This window comes from Anoplolepis gracilipes, chromosome 6, assembly GCF_047496725.1.
Source record: "Anoplolepis gracilipes chromosome 6, ASM4749672v1, whole genome shotgun sequence".
In the NCBI taxonomy this organism is placed as follows: Eukaryota; Metazoa; Arthropoda; class Insecta; order Hymenoptera; family Formicidae; genus Anoplolepis; species Anoplolepis gracilipes.
The window spans coordinates 11238079-11256653 of NC_132975.1; the positions used below are offsets into that span (position 1 = coordinate 11238079).

Genomic DNA, 18575 nt, shown 5'->3' on the forward strand with positions numbered 1-18575 from the left:
CTGCGTGACAAATTGATAGTCGCCAATACTTCCGCTTAGGTTGAATCCTTTTAAACGGTTTTAAAAGCCTTATGCAGTCCAAGTCATTGCTGAGACATCCGGCAGGTTTATACACAGTGCTTAACTATTTAAGCATCGGCATAAAAGATAAACATCAATATTGGTTTATGATAAATATATCTGACAATATAAGAGTAATTTAATAATTAATAATATTTTCATTACTATGTGTGAACAAAAATAAATTTCTTTTAATTATAAAAATGTCAAACTATTAATATCTTCTTTTTCAAATTAGGTACGAGCGGAATCTAATTTTTTTAAATAAATTATTCTTCTAATAAATACTTAACCGGTTAAATATATCAGTTTGCAATGCATAGATTTATGCTAAGAAATAGAAATGCAGTTTACGGGGACAAATGTGGCACGAGAATTAACAATCATTTTGATAAACTAGATTCTAAAAATAACAGTATGCAAAATGACACTACCGCCTAATCACGACGGAATTATCTGATTCAAGTGCTCGCAGTGATTTTCAAAAGATGAACAACAGATGCGAGATTGCCTTCTTGAGAGACTGGCTTACCGCTAAAGCAAAATATTCTGCGGCTATGAAGCATATGCCACCTGCTGTTGACTAAACGATACCTATGAGAAGACGTGTAGACCGTAATCATGTGCGATGCATTAAACCGATAGTTATTATGTTAGGTTCTATCTATAACGGATCTCCATCGATCTTGAAGGAAACATGGTATGGTTCATCTTACAAATTTTCTAGAAGAAATAAGTCTCCTTCCTCTCTCTCTTTCTACTAATGTAAACAGTTATAATTGCTCTTCCATATTCATTTCATGTATAATATTCATACAATTAACCTACTAGGCAGTGTTTTGGCAACATTTTTCCATATAAATATAATCTATTTTGTTTTATAATAACATGCAATGAAAATATATGTTATAGTAATTTAATGTAAACATATTATACAGAAAAATGCATCTTTTTATATAAAAAAGGAAATCGCCACGATCATCAATGTGCGCAAGTGTTTTAGCAGTAGCCTGTAATCTTGTAACGCGAGTAAAACGAAGATAATGCACAGCTTAAGCATAGACGGTATCTCTAAAGTTCAACTTTCTCACCATTAACCGTAAATTAATGGCAATGTGTTCGTCTACGGGCGCTGCTGCAACGATTAACAATACCCGAACGAAAGTAAATTGTGACAGAAATTACTTGTAGCGAGACGAAAGGCCCTATTCTAGATGAACGATTCTAATCATTTTTATCCGCGTACACGAAGATTTACTACTACCGATGACTTTGCTACATTTATATACTTATTCAATATTTAATACCGTTATATAAGCACAATTCATCAATTTTGAAACTAATGTCATTCAGATTGCGCAAAACACAGTAAATTTCATTAATCAGAGAAGTGATTTGCTAAATTACTTTATTCTGTCTTAGGGGACAAGAATTTTAATCTTTTGGTAAAAAAAAAAAATTATTTTGACGGAGAGACGCAATATCGCGAGCTAGGTATCCCGAAGGGGGAATGAGATGGATATAGGGACGAAGAGGCAGAATTAGACGAAGAAGAAATACGCACAGGCTCTGCATAGTTGGAATAACAGTACTCTCACGTTGGTGCGGGCGCCCGGCGGACGCCATCGCGGTACCGTTATCGGTTACGACGTTACCGCATATAACGAATACTGGTGGCTTCCAATGCCAGTGGTAATCGGTGGATCGAGACGACGCCATACGGTCCACCCGATCGCTCATCGGTTCGGTTGCGTCCCTCTACCCTTCTCTTTTCTCTCCCTCCCTTCTCTTTCTCACTCTACCTTTCTCGCTCTTTCGATCTCAGTACCAATCCTCTTACCGGTCTTCTCGACTTCGATAACCCAGCTCGGAACCAGCTGCAATATCGGTCAACCGGAATATGCAATATATCAATTTATCATTTTTTAATGAATAGTAAAATCAGAAAGTATGTATGAGAAAATTTAGAAATGTGCGGTGTGTATTTTTTTCATAAATATAGATAAAAATAAAATTGAAGTCTGAAAATGTGCTGGCAAGATATTTTTCATTCGACACAGCTTTGCTTTTCTAAAATAAAAACTCGATCAGAACAGTTTCAATGTTAGAACTTTTTATTCGAAAGTATATAACAAAAAATTACTAATTAACGAAAAGAAAAGTATCTTTTTTCAACGAGATTTCATGCAATATATGCAATATATGATTTTAAAATGCAGAGGCCTGTATGAATCAAATGCATATCTCAAATAACAAGCAAGAAGTTCACACCACTTTTTAAATAAATGACAGATGCGATGGCAAAAAAAAAAAAAAAACGTTTTATCCGGTAAAAGCGCACAGTTGTAGCTGCCTTATCAGCGCGATATCATCAGAACATAATTTCCGGCCAACGAGAGAGTAACCGATATTCGCTGGACGACCGAGAGTATCTCTCTCTCTCTTTCTCTCTTTCTCTTTCTCCGCCGATCTTCATCCCTCTCCTCTTGTTCGTTCCACGCGTGGCGCCGACTCACCAACTAGAGAACTCGAGCTTCTCCAGCGGAACATCCCCGGCAGTTTCGCGTCGACGGTCATCCGGATCGACTCGCGGCGGCCAAGGTCGGTGATCGTGAAGAGGAAGATCCTCGTCAAAGGTCGTCGGGACGAGGACGGATGAATTGGCGAACGATTGTCGCGAGTGAAGCTCGTTGTGGTCCAGGGTGTTTTTGCAAATGACCTCGATTCGGCCAATTATCGTGATAGATTTTTTCGAGTATTTAACTGTGATATGACAGCGCAAATTTATCGAACGATTAAAATCAACTCGTGTCAGGGTGGTGATTGTGCCAGAATCGGATGGTTCTATTTAATTTTGGAGCACGAGAAGCGATTGACCGGAAGCAAACAGGTATATTTTGCAAATTTTGTCTTATCGATGTTGTGACATAGCACATAAGTTTATCTCGTAATGAAAAAGATAAATATTTTGAATTGTGACATATAATAATAAATATTTTTGCGGGCTCTCAATTACGTCAACTCCATACATTCTAATTTGACAACAAATAAAGATACATATTGATGGAAGAAAATAATTATAGAAATTGCTCTTCCTTTAAATATTATTTTGCTTGATTCCTGATATCCCTTTAACATAAATAGATCTTATATATATGTAAATCTTAATTGAACGTACAAAATAAAATTTCTCGGTAATCAATCGGATTTCTAAAATCAATATATCAATTTTGAAAACCGTTAAGAAAATCGGAACCTAACCATCGACTTAATCGAAATGACGCGCTTCGAGAAATGTTTATTTCACGCATGTGATTATCGGCCGGTTCGATATCCATTAAAGCAGATGCAGGCGGGAAACGAGCCGTGAACTTGGTAATTGCAAGTTGAACGACGCTCGAAGTCGATCGACTAGCTCTCTTCTACGATGCATCGACACGTGATGCCGTAATCTGTGTGTTCGTCGACCTTAATACCGTTGCCTTAAACATGCCGTGGACGCTTCGACAGTTATGAAAACGGGGAGCCGCTCTCGAGAGAAACGGATGAACGCATCTCGTCGATGGATGCGATCAAGCACGCTTATGGTTGTTTTGTTTCCCGTTGTGTCCACAACGGCAATTCTTTCCACACCTCCGCTTACAAATCTCGCATTCTTACGCGAGTGTAAACCTTTTTTATTCAAATGTCATCTTTAACACAATCATAAGTCACTAATAATAATCGTCACTCGAGATTCGTGCTGCTATGGTGATCATGGTAGCGTGCTGTCCGAAACTGGGTCACTGACGTTAAGAAGCTCGGTGATTATTCAGAGCCGGCTTCATGCGATGAGCAAGGAGGCAGTTTCCTCGTATATAGCCTCATAATGAATGAGAAACAATGTGTTACATATCATATAAACTATATAAAGCAAAAATTAAGCGTTAAGAGAGCTACTTACAACGAGAGGAGAACGCGCGGAGAGAAAACTTCCGTTTTAATTAAAGGAGTGCGTACACTGTACCCTGAGTCGGTCCTGATAATTATCAATGATTATCGGACGCAGTTTCCACTCTTTTACAACATATTCTCCTCGATGCCGTTGCCTCAATCGACCGTAACGAATCTTAATTATAGCGGCTGTTTGGCAATCAGTTTCATCATGTAACGATCGTGAACGGCATACGCGAGGTCAACACGCGCTCAAATTCGCAGCGGGTGGGAGGGGGAGGGAGAAAGCATGCATTGACAGTTATTTCAGATTGCGTACGTTGTTAATGTTGAATCTGAGCCGACATTGACACCTTTCGGAAGCCGTTGATCTGTTGCCCAAGATACACCTGGTCCATAACTGTACAGTCTAACTGTCTGTGAATAGTCATCATAAATAATCTGAAAGCGCGACAGCTAGTTTATATCAGACGCGTATGCGAGACTAACTTTAACTTTTCACTGCAAAAGTACAATGCTTTTAGTGTGAAATTTTTTCTTTGTGATCTGTATACGTATGACACTCTGTCTCATATAAAACTATTTAATACAATTTAAATATAAATTGCATAATTCTCTTTTTCCTGATTAGAAGAACGTTGCTGTAAAAAATTGCGAAAATATCGCGTGAATTTATCATCGAAGATCCAACATCATATTCGAATGACGGAGCTGTTTTCTCCGAGAGTTGTTTAAAAAACAGCTCGCATACGGCCTTAATGAAGAAATGCGTGCAGTTTCACGGAATGCCGGTGAAATCCGAAGCAACACAGACGTGCAACGCAATTTTTTTATTCTATATATTCCCGTGAATTAGAGTTTCTGCAATGGCTTTTGCGATTTCTAGCTCGCGGGATAATGACCTTAACATTATCTAATTAGCTTGATTTACATTTACGTGCAAACATCAAATCCTGATTTTCCGAGGAGAAAAAAACTTTCATCGCTCAGACCGATGAGTGCATCGACCGATACGTCAATCCCGAGTTCGCATAACATCAACATGACGCATGCGAGACGGTCCAAATTGCTGCGGTCTTAATCAACCGTTTCATCTATCACGCATCGGCGAGCTCATTGTTCTTTGCATTTTCCTTTTGTCCGATCTCCGTCACTTTTACCGTTGCCATGTAAGTATGTAAAAATAACAGAGTAACCCGGTCCTATTCAGTTTTAATTATTCACGCACCGCATAGCGCTCGCATAGATTTAACGCATCGCGACGTTTAAAACTTGATCCTGTGCTGTTCGGTTTTAAGAACTTTTTATCTAATATCATTAATCGTATTCGAGCCATTCTGGAAACCTTGACTGACTTTCCTGCAAAATTGTTATTTTTCTGCGAAAAAAACAAGGAAATATTGAAATAATCATTCTATTTTTTATAATTGAAATAACGTCAATTATATCATCAGCTATAATTCTTTCGTACTTGAAAACATTTCATTGTAATGCTTTTCCTTTCCAGAACGAATGACATCAACAAGCAATACGACAAACAAAGAAATCTGCAAGTACATCGGGTTGTGCAACATCCGGATAAATCATGTCGACCTTAGGCATATCCTGTTACGAGGATGGGTTTCGATTGGGTGGTCCGCCATCGGAATGCTCTCTCAGAAGCAAGGCGCAGATCGACGCACTTTTCGAAGACTCCAGGTGAATTGATCAAACTATTTTAATCATTAATCCTTCAGATACCTAAACATCCAAATTAATATCAATCTCACATTCTCTTTTCTCGATATTTCACTAATAAATCCTCCATCATTTTAGATCGATCTGCAGCTCCGCATTGAGCGGTTGGTACGCCGGATTGTCGGTCGTCATCCCGACCAACCCCGACGACTCGAGCACCGAAGAGCAGAAAAGGGTGAACAGTGCCGTCCAGGCGCGCATCGAGGCGATGTTCGCCTCCGTGGAGGCTGAAAGTGGAACGCCCGGTGAATGCGCCGCCGCTATCCTACCGGTAATGACACGAATAATTACGCACGTAGAGCATACTCGCGAGAGACGCACCGCACGCTACTTTTGTTCACGTCTCCGTCGCGCTGTCTCGGGGAGGAGACTTATGTTCGGAGGCCAGAAACCGTAATTATCGTATAATGGACGAATACGCGCGCTTGCATTTTCACTTATGTTAATTCTATTGTGCATCTCCGACGCATCTTTTTCTTTCTCTCGTTTAAAAAAAGAAAAAAAATCTCGCAAATCAGCATGGTCGAACGATCGTTCCGTTCCACTCTTGAGAGACACCGAGTACCGCAATAAAAAGATTCACCTACTTCGCCAACGAACGTGACCCTTAAGCGCACTTAATCGCCTATTTCAGTGTCAAAATTAAAACGACCGCGAAATTCCGCGGAAGAGAACGTCAAGACTTAACGAGAAATTAATGCGAGGAACATAAAACGCGCCAATCGTTACATGCAAAAAAAATATTTTATATCCGAATGGCCTAGCTTTTCTTTCGACCAGAAATAAATATGATCTAACATATGTATATGTACATATATACATACATCTTTTATCATAATTATCATAATCATAATTAAATTTGTTTTTCAATTCATTAATTTACACTTCTTGTAGATTTTTTCTTATTGTTAGAAATCTACGTAGTTTTATTTGCGTCGAATCATCTTTCATCGAAAATGGAATCTAAGATCGGTGAAAAGCTTTGTGAAAAGAAGCATTTTCCACTTCGTAAAATCTCCTGTAAATCATCCTGATGCTCGTGGCGATTCCGTGTCAGAAATAAAATTGAGATCGACGTATAATTACTCGCAAACTGCTCGTTAGAAAGGAAAGAATCCACCGCTGATTTTTCGAAGAAGGGATTTATATTTGTAAAGGCAGATTTTTAAAACTCAGGAGAGAAAATAAATTGTATATCCGAGATTTCTGTAATATCGAAGATTGTGAGTTGAGATTATATCAAATTATCCGTTGATATTTAGTCGGCCTTGAACAACTACACTTAAATTTTCTGTCATGTTAATGTAATTAGTTCTTAAGTGAGATTATAATATATTGCAATACACAATGTTAAGACACTTGCAGTAGACAAAGAAAAAAATGCTTTAATAATTTGAATTTTAAACAGAATAGCAATACTCAAAGAAGAAAATCTTAAAAGTCTGAAATCATAAAAAAATTTTGCAATGAATTCGTATCATAAATTACATAACAGAATGTCACAACAGATGACTGTATTCAATCATTAAAATTTCACACTTCATTAGTGCATTGCCCAAGTAAATAATCTTATCTGCATTTCGATACATAATTATCGATAATCTGGTCTATATTTGGTATGCATGTCGCATGCATATTGCACAATTGCAATCGCCATCGTCGAGACGCGCCCCGATTCGAGAAAAAGAGTCACGAAAAGTCCTTCGACTTTCCTCAGGGCGTCGATCCGCAATTTTTAATTGTCACTTTCATTCCGCTCACGATCCGCGAAGCGTGACAGACTTCCACAAACTATTCGGAGCGCTGAAAAATTCTCCTTCAGTTGTTGCACCGGTATACGGATTCCTTTGCCGACACGGTATCCTGTTTTATGGGCTTTGGGCCCCGCATTGTTTCGCCTTGTTTCGCGTACTTTGATTGGAACTCACGAAAGAAGCTGTTGATCGATTGATAGGGTTACGTCATTTGGCGAGAGAATTCTCTTATTGTTAGGCGTGGCAGTCGATGATCTGACAGTTTATCTCTTACATCGAACATTGATTCTATCCGGTATTTTTTTATGCTTGCAAACTCGCATGCCTCTTTCCTTACTCCATAACTCGGAGCATTAAATTTCACAGATAATCATGATAAAGAACACAAGAACCGTTATTTTTTTTTTTTTCATCTCAAAGGAACAGAATCCCACGCGATTTTATTCCATACATTCCGTACATATTAATTAAAGCGGCAGCGAATAAAACGGCAACAACAAAATTCCTCGTTTCGTCAGACTAGTTTTAGAACTTTATCGCGTTCGACATGCGCAATAAAATTCCTATGTAACGATCCTGCCTGTTTATCTTTGATATTGCTCATCGTGTAAAACAGGTTTTCACCGGTTTCAACGCGGTACACAAGAGGAACGCACTTTTTATCAAACGCTATTTTTACATGTGTACGTCAGTGTTTCAAAATTGTTTGCAATAAATAAAATCTTATGTGCTCCATGAAGCTTCATTATACATTATCGTTTTCTTTGATTGCTTTATGCTACTGAAATGATACATTTAATCCGACAAAACGAATCAAAATTTTTTTTTTTACTAAAATCTACTCCCTATGATAATTAAAACATTTCGTACCTTTTTTACATAGGTAAAATATATGGGAGCTGCTCCAGTCGGTGGACGCGTTGCGAGTGTACGGGGTCTTCAGGAACCTCTTCGTCAGCTATTGGAACGTATAGAAGGGTGTGTCAGGGCCGAGTTGGAAATCTCCAGGCGTGGACTAACATTCCGCACGAGCGACGTTTGTGAGAAGAATAATCCCTTTCGCAGAATAGCGGTGTGGAGTGCCCTGAAGCTGAGATGCAAGAGAATACCATCGGGTGACGTGCATCATGCCTTCTTACCTTTAGTTGGCGATCAGGATCAAAGACACACGGAGACACTGGAAAATAAACACGCTGATCTCTATAGGTTTCAACAACGTTATATATTTTGATACGATTAATTTTCTTAGAACAAAATTTCTTATTATTATATAATTTTTTAAAAAACGCGCACACGTTGAGCATAAAATTAAAAATAAAATTCTACAGAATCTTAATTTTAATTTCAATTTTAGGACAATGCGCGGTTTAAGAACCGAAGCAGAATTATATCCTCCGATCTTCGCCGTGGTAATGCGACGACCTGGGGCTGCCAGACTCCTGGAGTGTCACGGATTCGCCTGTGAATCCGAGGAAGATGCCGTGGTGGCTGCAGCCACGTTATATCGCGCTCTTCTCGCCGATCTGGACGCGAACCGCCGACGACCACGTCACGCGAATGGTGTCGGCTGCATCAGTCTGGCCTCCGTTGTTTCCAGTGTCCGAGAACCCAGTCTCAGTAGCAGGATTAGTTATTTACTGCCTCCACCACCAAGACCGACTGCGCCTCATCCTGTGAGACCACCCAGAACCAAGAAGAGTTCCATGAGTAGTTCCGTCACTGAAGACGAGGGCACAAAATCTAGTGCACAGAAGATGCCGCGTAGAAAGAAGAAAAATTCTGACGTGAAGGCAGAAGACATTCTTGAGGCTCGTGGAAGAAGACGAGATGGTAAGACGGAAAAAAATAAATTCGGGCAGAACAATCGAGATGTTATATTATCCAGAAATGAGGAATTACAAAATTCGAAGAACAAGATGTTTTCCGCTAAGGATCAAAACTCTTTGAAAATAGAGGTTGAATCTGAAAAACCTGATAAAATTTACAGCATTAACGATATGAACGGAATCTACGAAAGACAATCGAACAAGTACGAAAAACTGTACAAGCAAAACAATGCGAAAAAAGATCCGGCGGATTTAAAAGATATTTACGAAAAAAATTATGGATCATACAATTTGAATCGAGAAAACGCTGATAACTGCGAACGGCAATCGTACTCTTCCAGAGCCGATAGCATTTTGATGTATGATAAGGTCGATAAGACCGAAAGAAATGAGATGAACTCTACTTACGAGCAAACCGGCAGGAAGAAGGAAAGTACTTACAGCCAGCGCATCGAAGACGCTGATAAGATCTATAGTCTCGGAAAAGAGGAGATTTACGTTAGCAAAAATAATAACAGAAACAATAAGATGAAAAGCTCTCAGGATGACATCTTCTTTGCGAAGAACTTGAAGAATAGTGGGCGTTATCAGTCGCGTCAGGAACGTTCGAATGGCACGATAAAACAACAGAGACGTTCGCGAGATCCAGAAAGGATGTATTCTGGCAAAAGACTCAACAGAGTCGACACTATGGACAAACCGTTGAAGAAGGAGCAATCGGATTCCGCTTATTCGCTAAGCATCCCAGAATATAGTCGTCCTCGGAGAAGAAGAAGCAGAGCTGGAAGCGAACCGCCTGTTAGTCATTCGGAGGAGAAGATCGTAGAGGAGAACGCGTTGAAGAGATCGCAGAGCGACATAGATGTGGACCGAGGAGATTTAATGACGAGAGTCGAGTTACCCAGAAGAGGCAGCTTCTTGACTTCCGGAAGTACTCGGCGATCTAACAACATCAAAGGCGGCACTCCTTTAGGATTCACAGAACTGTTTGATGAATTTAGAAATCAGGAGGGCTTGACCAGCGTGGATGACATCTTGGCGGCTATTATAGGTAATCAAAGATAAACTGCGTGAAAAAATAATGCAAGTTTTACGAACAAGATCATGCATCTCTGTGATTTTCTTTCAGATCCAGAAGGTATGTCATTCAACGATCTCAAGCCGCTTTACAAGGAATTTTTACTGAAATTGGCGGCAACCTTAACGCAAGACGAACTGTACCAGAGATCCGCCAGTATCATGAGAAGACGTCGGAGACCGCAGAGACGAAGATCGACTCGTCGATCTTGTTTATTAGGCAAAGCCATCAAAAGATCGGTTTCGAGGTTGAAAGGTGGCCCTACGGAATTCACTTCTGTAATATTTCCGGCGAGGAGATTGAACGACAGTTTCGGCAGTAGTTCATCGTGCGACGTCAGAAATAACCATCGAAATCGAGTGCTGGCGAGTAGACTCGGTAGGAGAAAGTCCTCGTGGAAAGCGACCAAGAATGGCGTGTGTCATACTACCTCGGAAGACAGTGATACATGTACGTAGAAATATTATAATTAAAAATTCAACTCGATTTTATCCGAATCAGTAAATAGTACATAATTTTCTTTTCCAGTGTCTTAAAAATAAAAAAAATATAAAAGCGTAATAAAAATAAAACTATAAATTATTTCTATTAACTATGAATTAATCAATACACACAGCTCGTATTAATATGTATGATTGACGTAATAATTATAAAATTACACAGGTAGACGACTGAGTCGCAGTGTGGGTGCCACCGCAAACAGAAGCAGCAGCGGCTATGTAAGCTGCAGCGAATGCAGCTACGACTCCGAGTCATGCACGTGCGTATCAGCGGACAAATGTTATTGCTCGTTGTCTAGACGGATACCAGCTACGTCGGTGCCTGATAACACGGTGATCTGCGCTTGCGATACTGACAGCTGTTCCGAGAGCAATAAGTGTTACTGCGCGAGGAAGCCGATACAGCCGACCATACTGGAGCAACTTAGGCAGAAGGGTATCGTGCCGTCGGAGAGCACGCTCAGCAGAGGAGACAGTCCCGAGAGGATCAGAAGCTCGAAAATGACCGGCAGTCATAGCTCATCGCGCAACGCCGACTTTCTCAAGGTAACTGAGGGATCTTGCATGAATCGTCTATCTTATTATTAGTTCACAATCTTGCAGTGGTATTAAAATCTATTTGCATAAATCTCACTTCAGACTCGATCATCGCCGACTTGCGGTAGTTCGGATAATTTGGCCTTAGATTACGATCTCTTCAGCCCAGGGAGAAGATCCCAGCAGTCGTCCGGCAGCGAGAAAGTCCTCGTCGTTAGCGCCAGAGATACTCAGGGTCGTTTAGTTTACGTCGGTGGCACAGAACGAGATAAAAAGTACTCTTCTCGCGGTAATAGCAGATCCGGAGCGCACCACGAAGCGCTGTCCATCAAGAAAAGTGCGGAAATTGCTGCGGTCTTCAGTGCAGGAGAAAATAATCGCAACTCAAGAAGGGCTAGTAATGCGTCGAGTATAAGAAGTTCAATTAGTCTCGAAGCTGGATTAGGTTACTTACCTTGACGAAAGCGTCTACAAATTATTTCTACGAAAAAGAATCTCGGATATTTAAAATATTTGATATTAAAATATACATATACATGCGTCTCGTAACAGCTTGCCATTCGTATTATCATCAGGATAAAAAGGATCAGTCATGAACATATCGTGATTCTGTTAGTCGCCTCTCGATAAATATTATAAAATATGCAATTACTTACTCGTACCTGTTTCATTCTTAGTATGTAAGTTACAAGAAATAGGAATTATTTATGTGCTTTTATTCAAATTTCAAAGATCTATGATTATTTATATGCAATAAAAAGATCAAGTTATTCGATATTTTTTGCTACGCTGGACCTGCTAGCTTATTATTAACGTTAAAAAACGGGACAGTGCAATATGTGAGTATAGTATGACAAAGAGCTAAATGTATTATAAAAAATATCATATTTTTATAATACATTTTCGTTAGATAGTATATAAATATTGCATTTGTATTGTTGTATATGCAATATTTACAAAATATTATATATATTTATAATATCAATTTTCGCACTATGTACTGTTAATAAAGTCTTTACTTATCTTCTGAAACTTCTCTGTATATTCAGATGGCACATCTACTTCCTTCAAATTATCTAAGCCGATTTCTTCCTCGGTTCTACAACAAATAAATAAATATTTCTGTTATGTAAAAGAAAGAAAGTCACGATGAAGCAAAGAAATAAAGCCTTATTCAAACATTTACTTTATCAGGATATCCACGACATTTTCACATGCTAATAAACAACTCTTGTCTTTTTCCCACTTGTGAAGTTCTCTAAGTATGATATATGCATTCTTTTCCCTCAATATTTCTCTCGCAACTTTCGTTGCGCAGAGTTGGTTTAGTGCTTCTAAGAGCATAAGTCTGGAATGACAAAATATAATATTATTAGTAAATTCCTTAGCATTGTATCTCGTAAAATGTGTGTTGGGTGATCCATAACTTACCTTATATCCGGATCAGATTCTCGAGTCTTTGTTTCGGGAAGATACTGCAAATTAATTGGCAATTTATCATTATCTTCATCGTCGAACTCTTCTGGACCAGCAAGCGGCAACAATAAATGTGACAATAAATCCACTTCTGAACTCAGCAACCAATCATGATTTTTCGTGTCAAATGTACAATTTTTTAAAGTACCAATAACACCACCTCGCCTAATTATACTATCAGAATATTCTGTGAATGAAAGAAGCCGTTGAATAACACAGCGATCTCGATCCATCAAATAGCTGCAATAAAACACGTGAATCTATGGAATGCAAATATTTGAAATATAAAACTCATCTTACTATATAAAATGTTACCTTCTCACATACGATGATTGACTGAGATTGCTAAAAACAGGTCCAAGATAATGTAATTTAGCACCTGTAGTATTATACTGCTTAGCAGTAAATGCAGCCACTATTGCATCCCATGTATAACCACTTTGTTCAATAAGCGCTACAATTCTATCCACTAAATAAAGCAGTCTAGTCATATTGGAAAGTATCATACAACATGGATCTGCCAAAATGCTAGATTTATCCATCATATTCCTGCAAAAATAATTTATAAAAGATCTATAAATATTATATACATAGTAAAATAATGAACAGCAATTATAGTTATGTTTACCTTATACAAACTTTTATTAAATTCAGACTATATTCTTGTTCTTTCATTGAATTGCTTGACTCAGAAATAATCAGCATTGCATTGGTTCCTGCTTCATCTCCAGTAATATTTACCAATGTCAGTGCGGCGTCCTTTCTGATAGGATCAGCAGAATCTTGCACAAGAATAACAAGCTGTTTCAATATTTCTGGAATCTTCAATAAAAATTCTCGACCATCAGCAGTTACTGTCACACCTACAAATATATTTAAATGATCAGTGATTGTTCTTTTATACAAAACATAAACTAAAACACTTATTATATAATATTATTCTTTTATACAAAAATATTAAAACTAACAATTATATAAAATTTTTACACATAAAATATTTAATATACGAATACGTACCAAGTATGTGTTTCAATGCAATAACTTTTAAATCCAATCGTGTATTACGACATAAGTATTCAGAAATTTCTTGCAAAGATTCCATTTTAGGGCTCAACACATGTATTTAATTGTCCAACTGTTAGATTCCAATAATTTTAACTTGTTTTTAAAAAAATATAGTTATCTGTAGAGTATACACGTTGAATACGACATATGACCCATTAATAAATGTCCACGTGCTTGAGGCTTGAGCTTGAAATTGGCTTGAATGTATGTACATGAATGTACGCGAGTACGCACAGCTCTCTATCGTACACGTGTAGTACACACAATTGAATAAATCCTACGTCTCTTTCACAGTATACCATCTGATAATAAAAGCTAGGTTCACTTCTGTCGATACGTATAAACCACGTGGTGTAAACATGGTGTAAACAAAGCTAAATTAAAAAAAAAAACTATAATTTATATGTAAAGATAAAAATTAAAATCTACACATATAGCACAAAGAAGAAAAACATTCTTTTTCAATAAATAATTAAATATATTTCTATTCCTTATTTCACCAACAAATTTTACTTTACTTTGGTAATGCAGTCTGCCAATCTCGATTCTGCTTCGATTATTCTCCGCTTCGACGTGCCATGGTGCCATGTGACAAAATAACCTATGAAAATTGTTTATAGGAAGGAAACATAATTCAGCTGGGTTTTATTAATATTTTCGAATAATGGAGAGTGGAGAAAAAATAACACGTATGGAAGATATATTAAACAAAAATATAGTGCCGACTAAAGATGAATCAGAACCTTCATCCACTGTTGAGAAACATGAAAAACCATGTATTCCAAGGGGTAAACCAAAATCTGGTAGGGTATGGAAGGAAGAGAAAACGAAGTAAGTATATATATATATATATATATATAAATTGCTGTAAAAAATTGTATATGAAATAAAAAATTTGACATACTCCTTAAATTCTTATCAAATAATATAATTTGTTGTATTGTCCAATTTGCATTTTTTTGGTAATTAAAATACAAAAAATATACAAAGTGAAAGTAATGCAAATGTATTATTGCAGATTTTCTTCTATAATTAAAACACGTGGAATTAGATTATCACTAGCTAAAAAACAAAAATTGAGAGAAGATCTAAAACGTGTTAAGGAAATGTCAAGAGAAATTAAAGCACAAAAACAGGCAGAAAAAGAAGCCAAGAAACAACGAAGAAGAGAAAATTTGAAGAGAGCTGAAGAGAATCGGAAGAAAAGTGAAATTGTACAAGTTGTAAGTATAAAAATATCAGTATATACAAAAATATAGCATATATATTTATATTATACTATAACTCTCATTTTATTTTCAGATTAAAAATCCTGCAAAAATAAAGAGAATGAAAAAGAAACAGTTAAGAATGATTGAAAAGAGGGATACACTTAACATGTAATATTAAAAAAAAAGTACTATAAATAAGATTGAATTAAAAATATAACTGTACTGTTATTTGTTAAGTCAAATTTTTAATAAAAATATTTTTAATCTAACATATGGCATGATTCCTTTATATATTAAAAAAAAATCTCTTATACAGCTGCGACACATTTTTCTCCTTTTTCACGTGCAATTTGTATTGCTACAAAATCTTCAAGTTCTGTTTGAAGATTATATTTCCCGTCATGTATCCACTGCAATATACAACATATTTATGTAATATATATAAATATAATCTAACAAAAAAGATTATATAAGATTAATATCTTTGAAGTAAGATAACTTACTTTTGTTCTAATCCACTTTGGTAAATAGTTTATTCTATGTGGATTCTGGAACCTACACAAATTATCTTAATAAGAAATCTTTATTTACCTCTATTTCTAAATTTTATATATACTTAGTTTTATACCTTTCATCTACCAGTAACACAGCACCCCAATCATTTTTATGTCTAATACAACGACCTATTGCCTGGTTTAATGCTCTAAACGCGTCTACAGTATACCATTCTGAACCAGGCAAGAAACCTTTAGACTTATTCGAGTTATTGTAGTCCATCTTCATAGAGACATCGTTTCTATTTCTATATGGTATGCCGACCTATACATGTATATAATAAAGAGTATATTATATTATACTTCATGCACGTAATATGTATAAAACAAATCAACAAGGTAAATAAAATCAATATTAAATAAGGAATCTTGCTTACTGCTAGTACACATCGAGCCTCGTTATCGCTAAAATCAATTCCTTCCGCCACTTTTCCCCTGAAAACTGCGAAAAAGATAGCTCCGGATGCCACACGAAAAGATTTAGAAGACGAGTCCTCGATTACATTGCGATATGCTGTCATCAGCGCGGGAAGATCCCTGTTATCTTTCGGTTCCACAAAAATTTCTTTTAATTCCTCGAGTTTGCTCCATGTGCCGTTATTCTTCCATCTATCATGCAGTTTGTTCATTGCGGTATAAGATGAGAAGAAGCATAGCACACCATATGGCACTGCGTCACACACTTCAAGAATCAGACTACCGAGTTCGTCCTGTTACATTAAAAGGTGTTATTAATCGAACTTTAATATAATATGTTTAAACGAGAAGAGATTATTTTTATTTTACCTGAAAATTCCAAGAGTTCAAATTTTCATAATTAGCCATCAAGGTTTTTCCATTCGGCCCACGTGGTATACATCTCACGTACACTTGTTCCTTCGATATGATATGATCGGGATTAACTATATGCGAGAATTTCGTGCCAAGTTCACTTTGGAATGACGTAACTGGCGTAAGAGTACCTGAAGCGACTATCACAGAGCGAACAGTATTGGCCAACGGTGCGAAAACTATAGCGGGATTCATACATAACAATTTCATAATTCGTAATGGTTTCTTCTGGTTCGCCGAAATCCAACCGCCTTCGTGTATCTACAGCAAATATTTATACAGCATATTATGTATGTATAGATATGTATGTAGACTTTAATAAAACTGCTCATATACATATATATAGACTTACAGTCTTCTTATAAGGTTTCGTACTTTCTATGACACAAACTCTATAATCATTGACAAATATATCTGATGTGAGCATCTGTATAGCAAAACAGACATATTCTAGAATTTTCTTAGTATCTTGCGAAATAGTGTGAATTAATTTTTCAGGACGATTCTCCTGTTTCATTTCTTCGAAATGCTGAATAGCCATCTTGCTAGCATCGTGAAAATCAGGAAATCTCGAACTCCCGATATTATTCACATCGAGCAATACCAGAAATTCAGCACCAAGCCAATACTCACTGACCATTTCATTGCCCTGAAATATATTATTATTATGATAAGTAAAAGTATCGATTATAATTATTTAGAAAAATTCATGTGAATCGAACATTTGAGCTGCCAGGTTAATTATTATAAAAAATTTAATGATTCATAAAAATACACTTAATATTAACATAAACGCAATGTATAACCAATCACTTAATAAATATATACTCACATTCTCCTTAACATCAATATTTTCCAGAAATTTTGCAATATCAGTGAGATACTTCTCAATTATGTTGTAAAAATTACGATCGCGCTCTTTGCAATCATTGGCAGCAATCCTAAGTTCATCATTCCTGAGATTCACACTGGCAGCCTCTCGACAAGTATCCTCGATATTATGAGCTTCATCGAGGATTACAATATCGCCTTTCAGATTAATCTGCATCTGCATGTTTTAATTATATGGTTTATTATATGACAAAAAAAAGAAAGTAATCTGTGCTTTTTAAGATAAAGCTAGATTATAATAATAAAAAAAGAGCATTTCACTTTTGCTCTACAATTCATCTCTAGAATATACTTTCTTCTTACAAGATACATGATTGATAATTATTTGCTTACACTCTCGCGAATATTTGGATCCACGATATAGTTGTAAGGACAAAAAATGATTTCCGCATTGTCCATCAAAGATCTCGCGCCAAAATATGGACAGGTCCTTATCTCTTGGCCCAACGAAATCAAATCTTCTATATCCCAAGGTCTTTGTAACCCGTTAAACAATGTCATCCTTTTTTTACTGTGGTCACTATAATATGGGCATTGCTTAAACTGCGCGTAATAAAAATAATATACTCCGTTACATTATTATTTAATTTTTAATTGCATGCAAGAGTACGATATAATATATAGAAACCTTTAACGGGTCGTTTAGCTCTTTACACAACTCGTTCTTGTCCTTATCGCTAACTTGAATGCAAGTTTGTTTCCGGCTACTCAATATAGTCATCCTAGAAATTTATTCGTTGTACACCCAGTATATAAGGCAATATTTCGTGTAATTCTTTTTTACCTTTTATTCCTGTACACAGTTTTGCTAAATTCTCTCACTATTTGCTCGATTTGCTTGTGCGTTCGCGTTCCGTAATATATTTTTGGCACTTTCCGCGCTCTATAGTAAACAAATAATGAATTACACTATTTATCCTTGCACAGATAACGTGTTTGAAATGCTGTATTTGATACACTTACTTGGCTGTGCGCAGAACTTTATCGCACCATTCTTCGTCAAAGTATTGTGATGAGTTTAAGAAGAAATTGTCGTCCAAACATTTTTCATCGCCGCAGCACGAACTCTCTATTAAAACAAAATAAAAGTATTAAATAATTATGTAGCAATAATTATTAGCT

General features: G+C 36.8%; 4 protein-coding genes across 6 annotated transcripts in view; 2 read left to right on the forward strand and 2 right to left on the reverse strand.

The window, feature by feature from the left end:
- Positions 1-5553: 5553 nt before the first annotated feature.
- Positions 5554-11884, forward strand: LOC140666554 (uncharacterized). Its single transcript, XM_072893855.1, has 7 exons — positions 5554-5691; positions 5809-6001; positions 8368-8690; positions 8839-10361; positions 10440-10838; positions 11052-11434; positions 11528-11884. Exons 1-7 carry the CDS (start codon positions 5579-5581, stop codon positions 11882-11884), a joined length of 3291 nt encoding a protein of 1096 aa, XP_072749956.1. The 5' UTR covers positions 5554-5578.
- A 500-nt stretch (positions 11885-12384) lies between these two features.
- LOC140666556 (protein HGH1 homolog) lies at positions 12385-14254 on the reverse strand. The gene is made up of 6 exons (XM_072893861.1): positions 13919-14254; positions 13530-13764; positions 13217-13450; positions 12857-13141; positions 12612-12773; positions 12385-12524 (listed from the first exon to the last, which is right to left on the reverse strand). Exons 1-6 carry the CDS (start codon positions 14001-14003, stop codon positions 12419-12421), a joined length of 1107 nt encoding a protein of 368 aa, XP_072749962.1. The 5' UTR covers positions 14004-14254; the 3' UTR covers positions 12385-12418.
- A 344-nt stretch (positions 14255-14598) lies between these two features.
- Positions 14599-15349, forward strand: LOC140666646 (coiled-coil domain-containing protein 86). The gene is made up of 3 exons (XM_072894033.1): positions 14599-14797; positions 14985-15189; positions 15269-15349. The coding sequence occupies exons 1-3, from the start codon at positions 14631-14633 to the stop codon at positions 15347-15349; spliced, it is 453 nt and encodes a 150-aa protein (XP_072750134.1). The 5' UTR covers positions 14599-14630.
- Positions 15234-18575, reverse strand: part of LOC140666645 (Fanconi anemia group J protein homolog) — a 46615-nt gene continuing 43273 nt past the window's right edge. For all 3 annotated transcript variants that reach the window (XM_072894030.1, XM_072894032.1, XM_072894031.1), the window contains exons 5-15: positions 18417-18522; positions 18238-18336; positions 18082-18175; positions 17787-17996; positions 17395-17610; positions 16915-17211; positions 16518-16823; positions 16109-16441; positions 15806-15996; positions 15681-15732; positions 15234-15587 (exon numbers count right to left, since the gene is read on the reverse strand). In XM_072894030.1, the coding sequence (XP_072750131.1) occupies positions 15486-15587; positions 15681-15732; positions 15806-15996; positions 16109-16441; positions 16518-16823; positions 16915-17211; positions 17395-17610; positions 17787-17996; positions 18082-18175; positions 18238-18336; positions 18417-18522 (2006 nt within the window). In that variant the 3' untranslated portion in view covers positions 15234-15485. The remainder of the gene's footprint in view (positions 15588-15680; positions 15733-15805; positions 15997-16108; positions 16442-16517; positions 16824-16914; positions 17212-17394; positions 17611-17786; positions 17997-18081; positions 18176-18237; positions 18337-18416; positions 18523-18575) is intronic.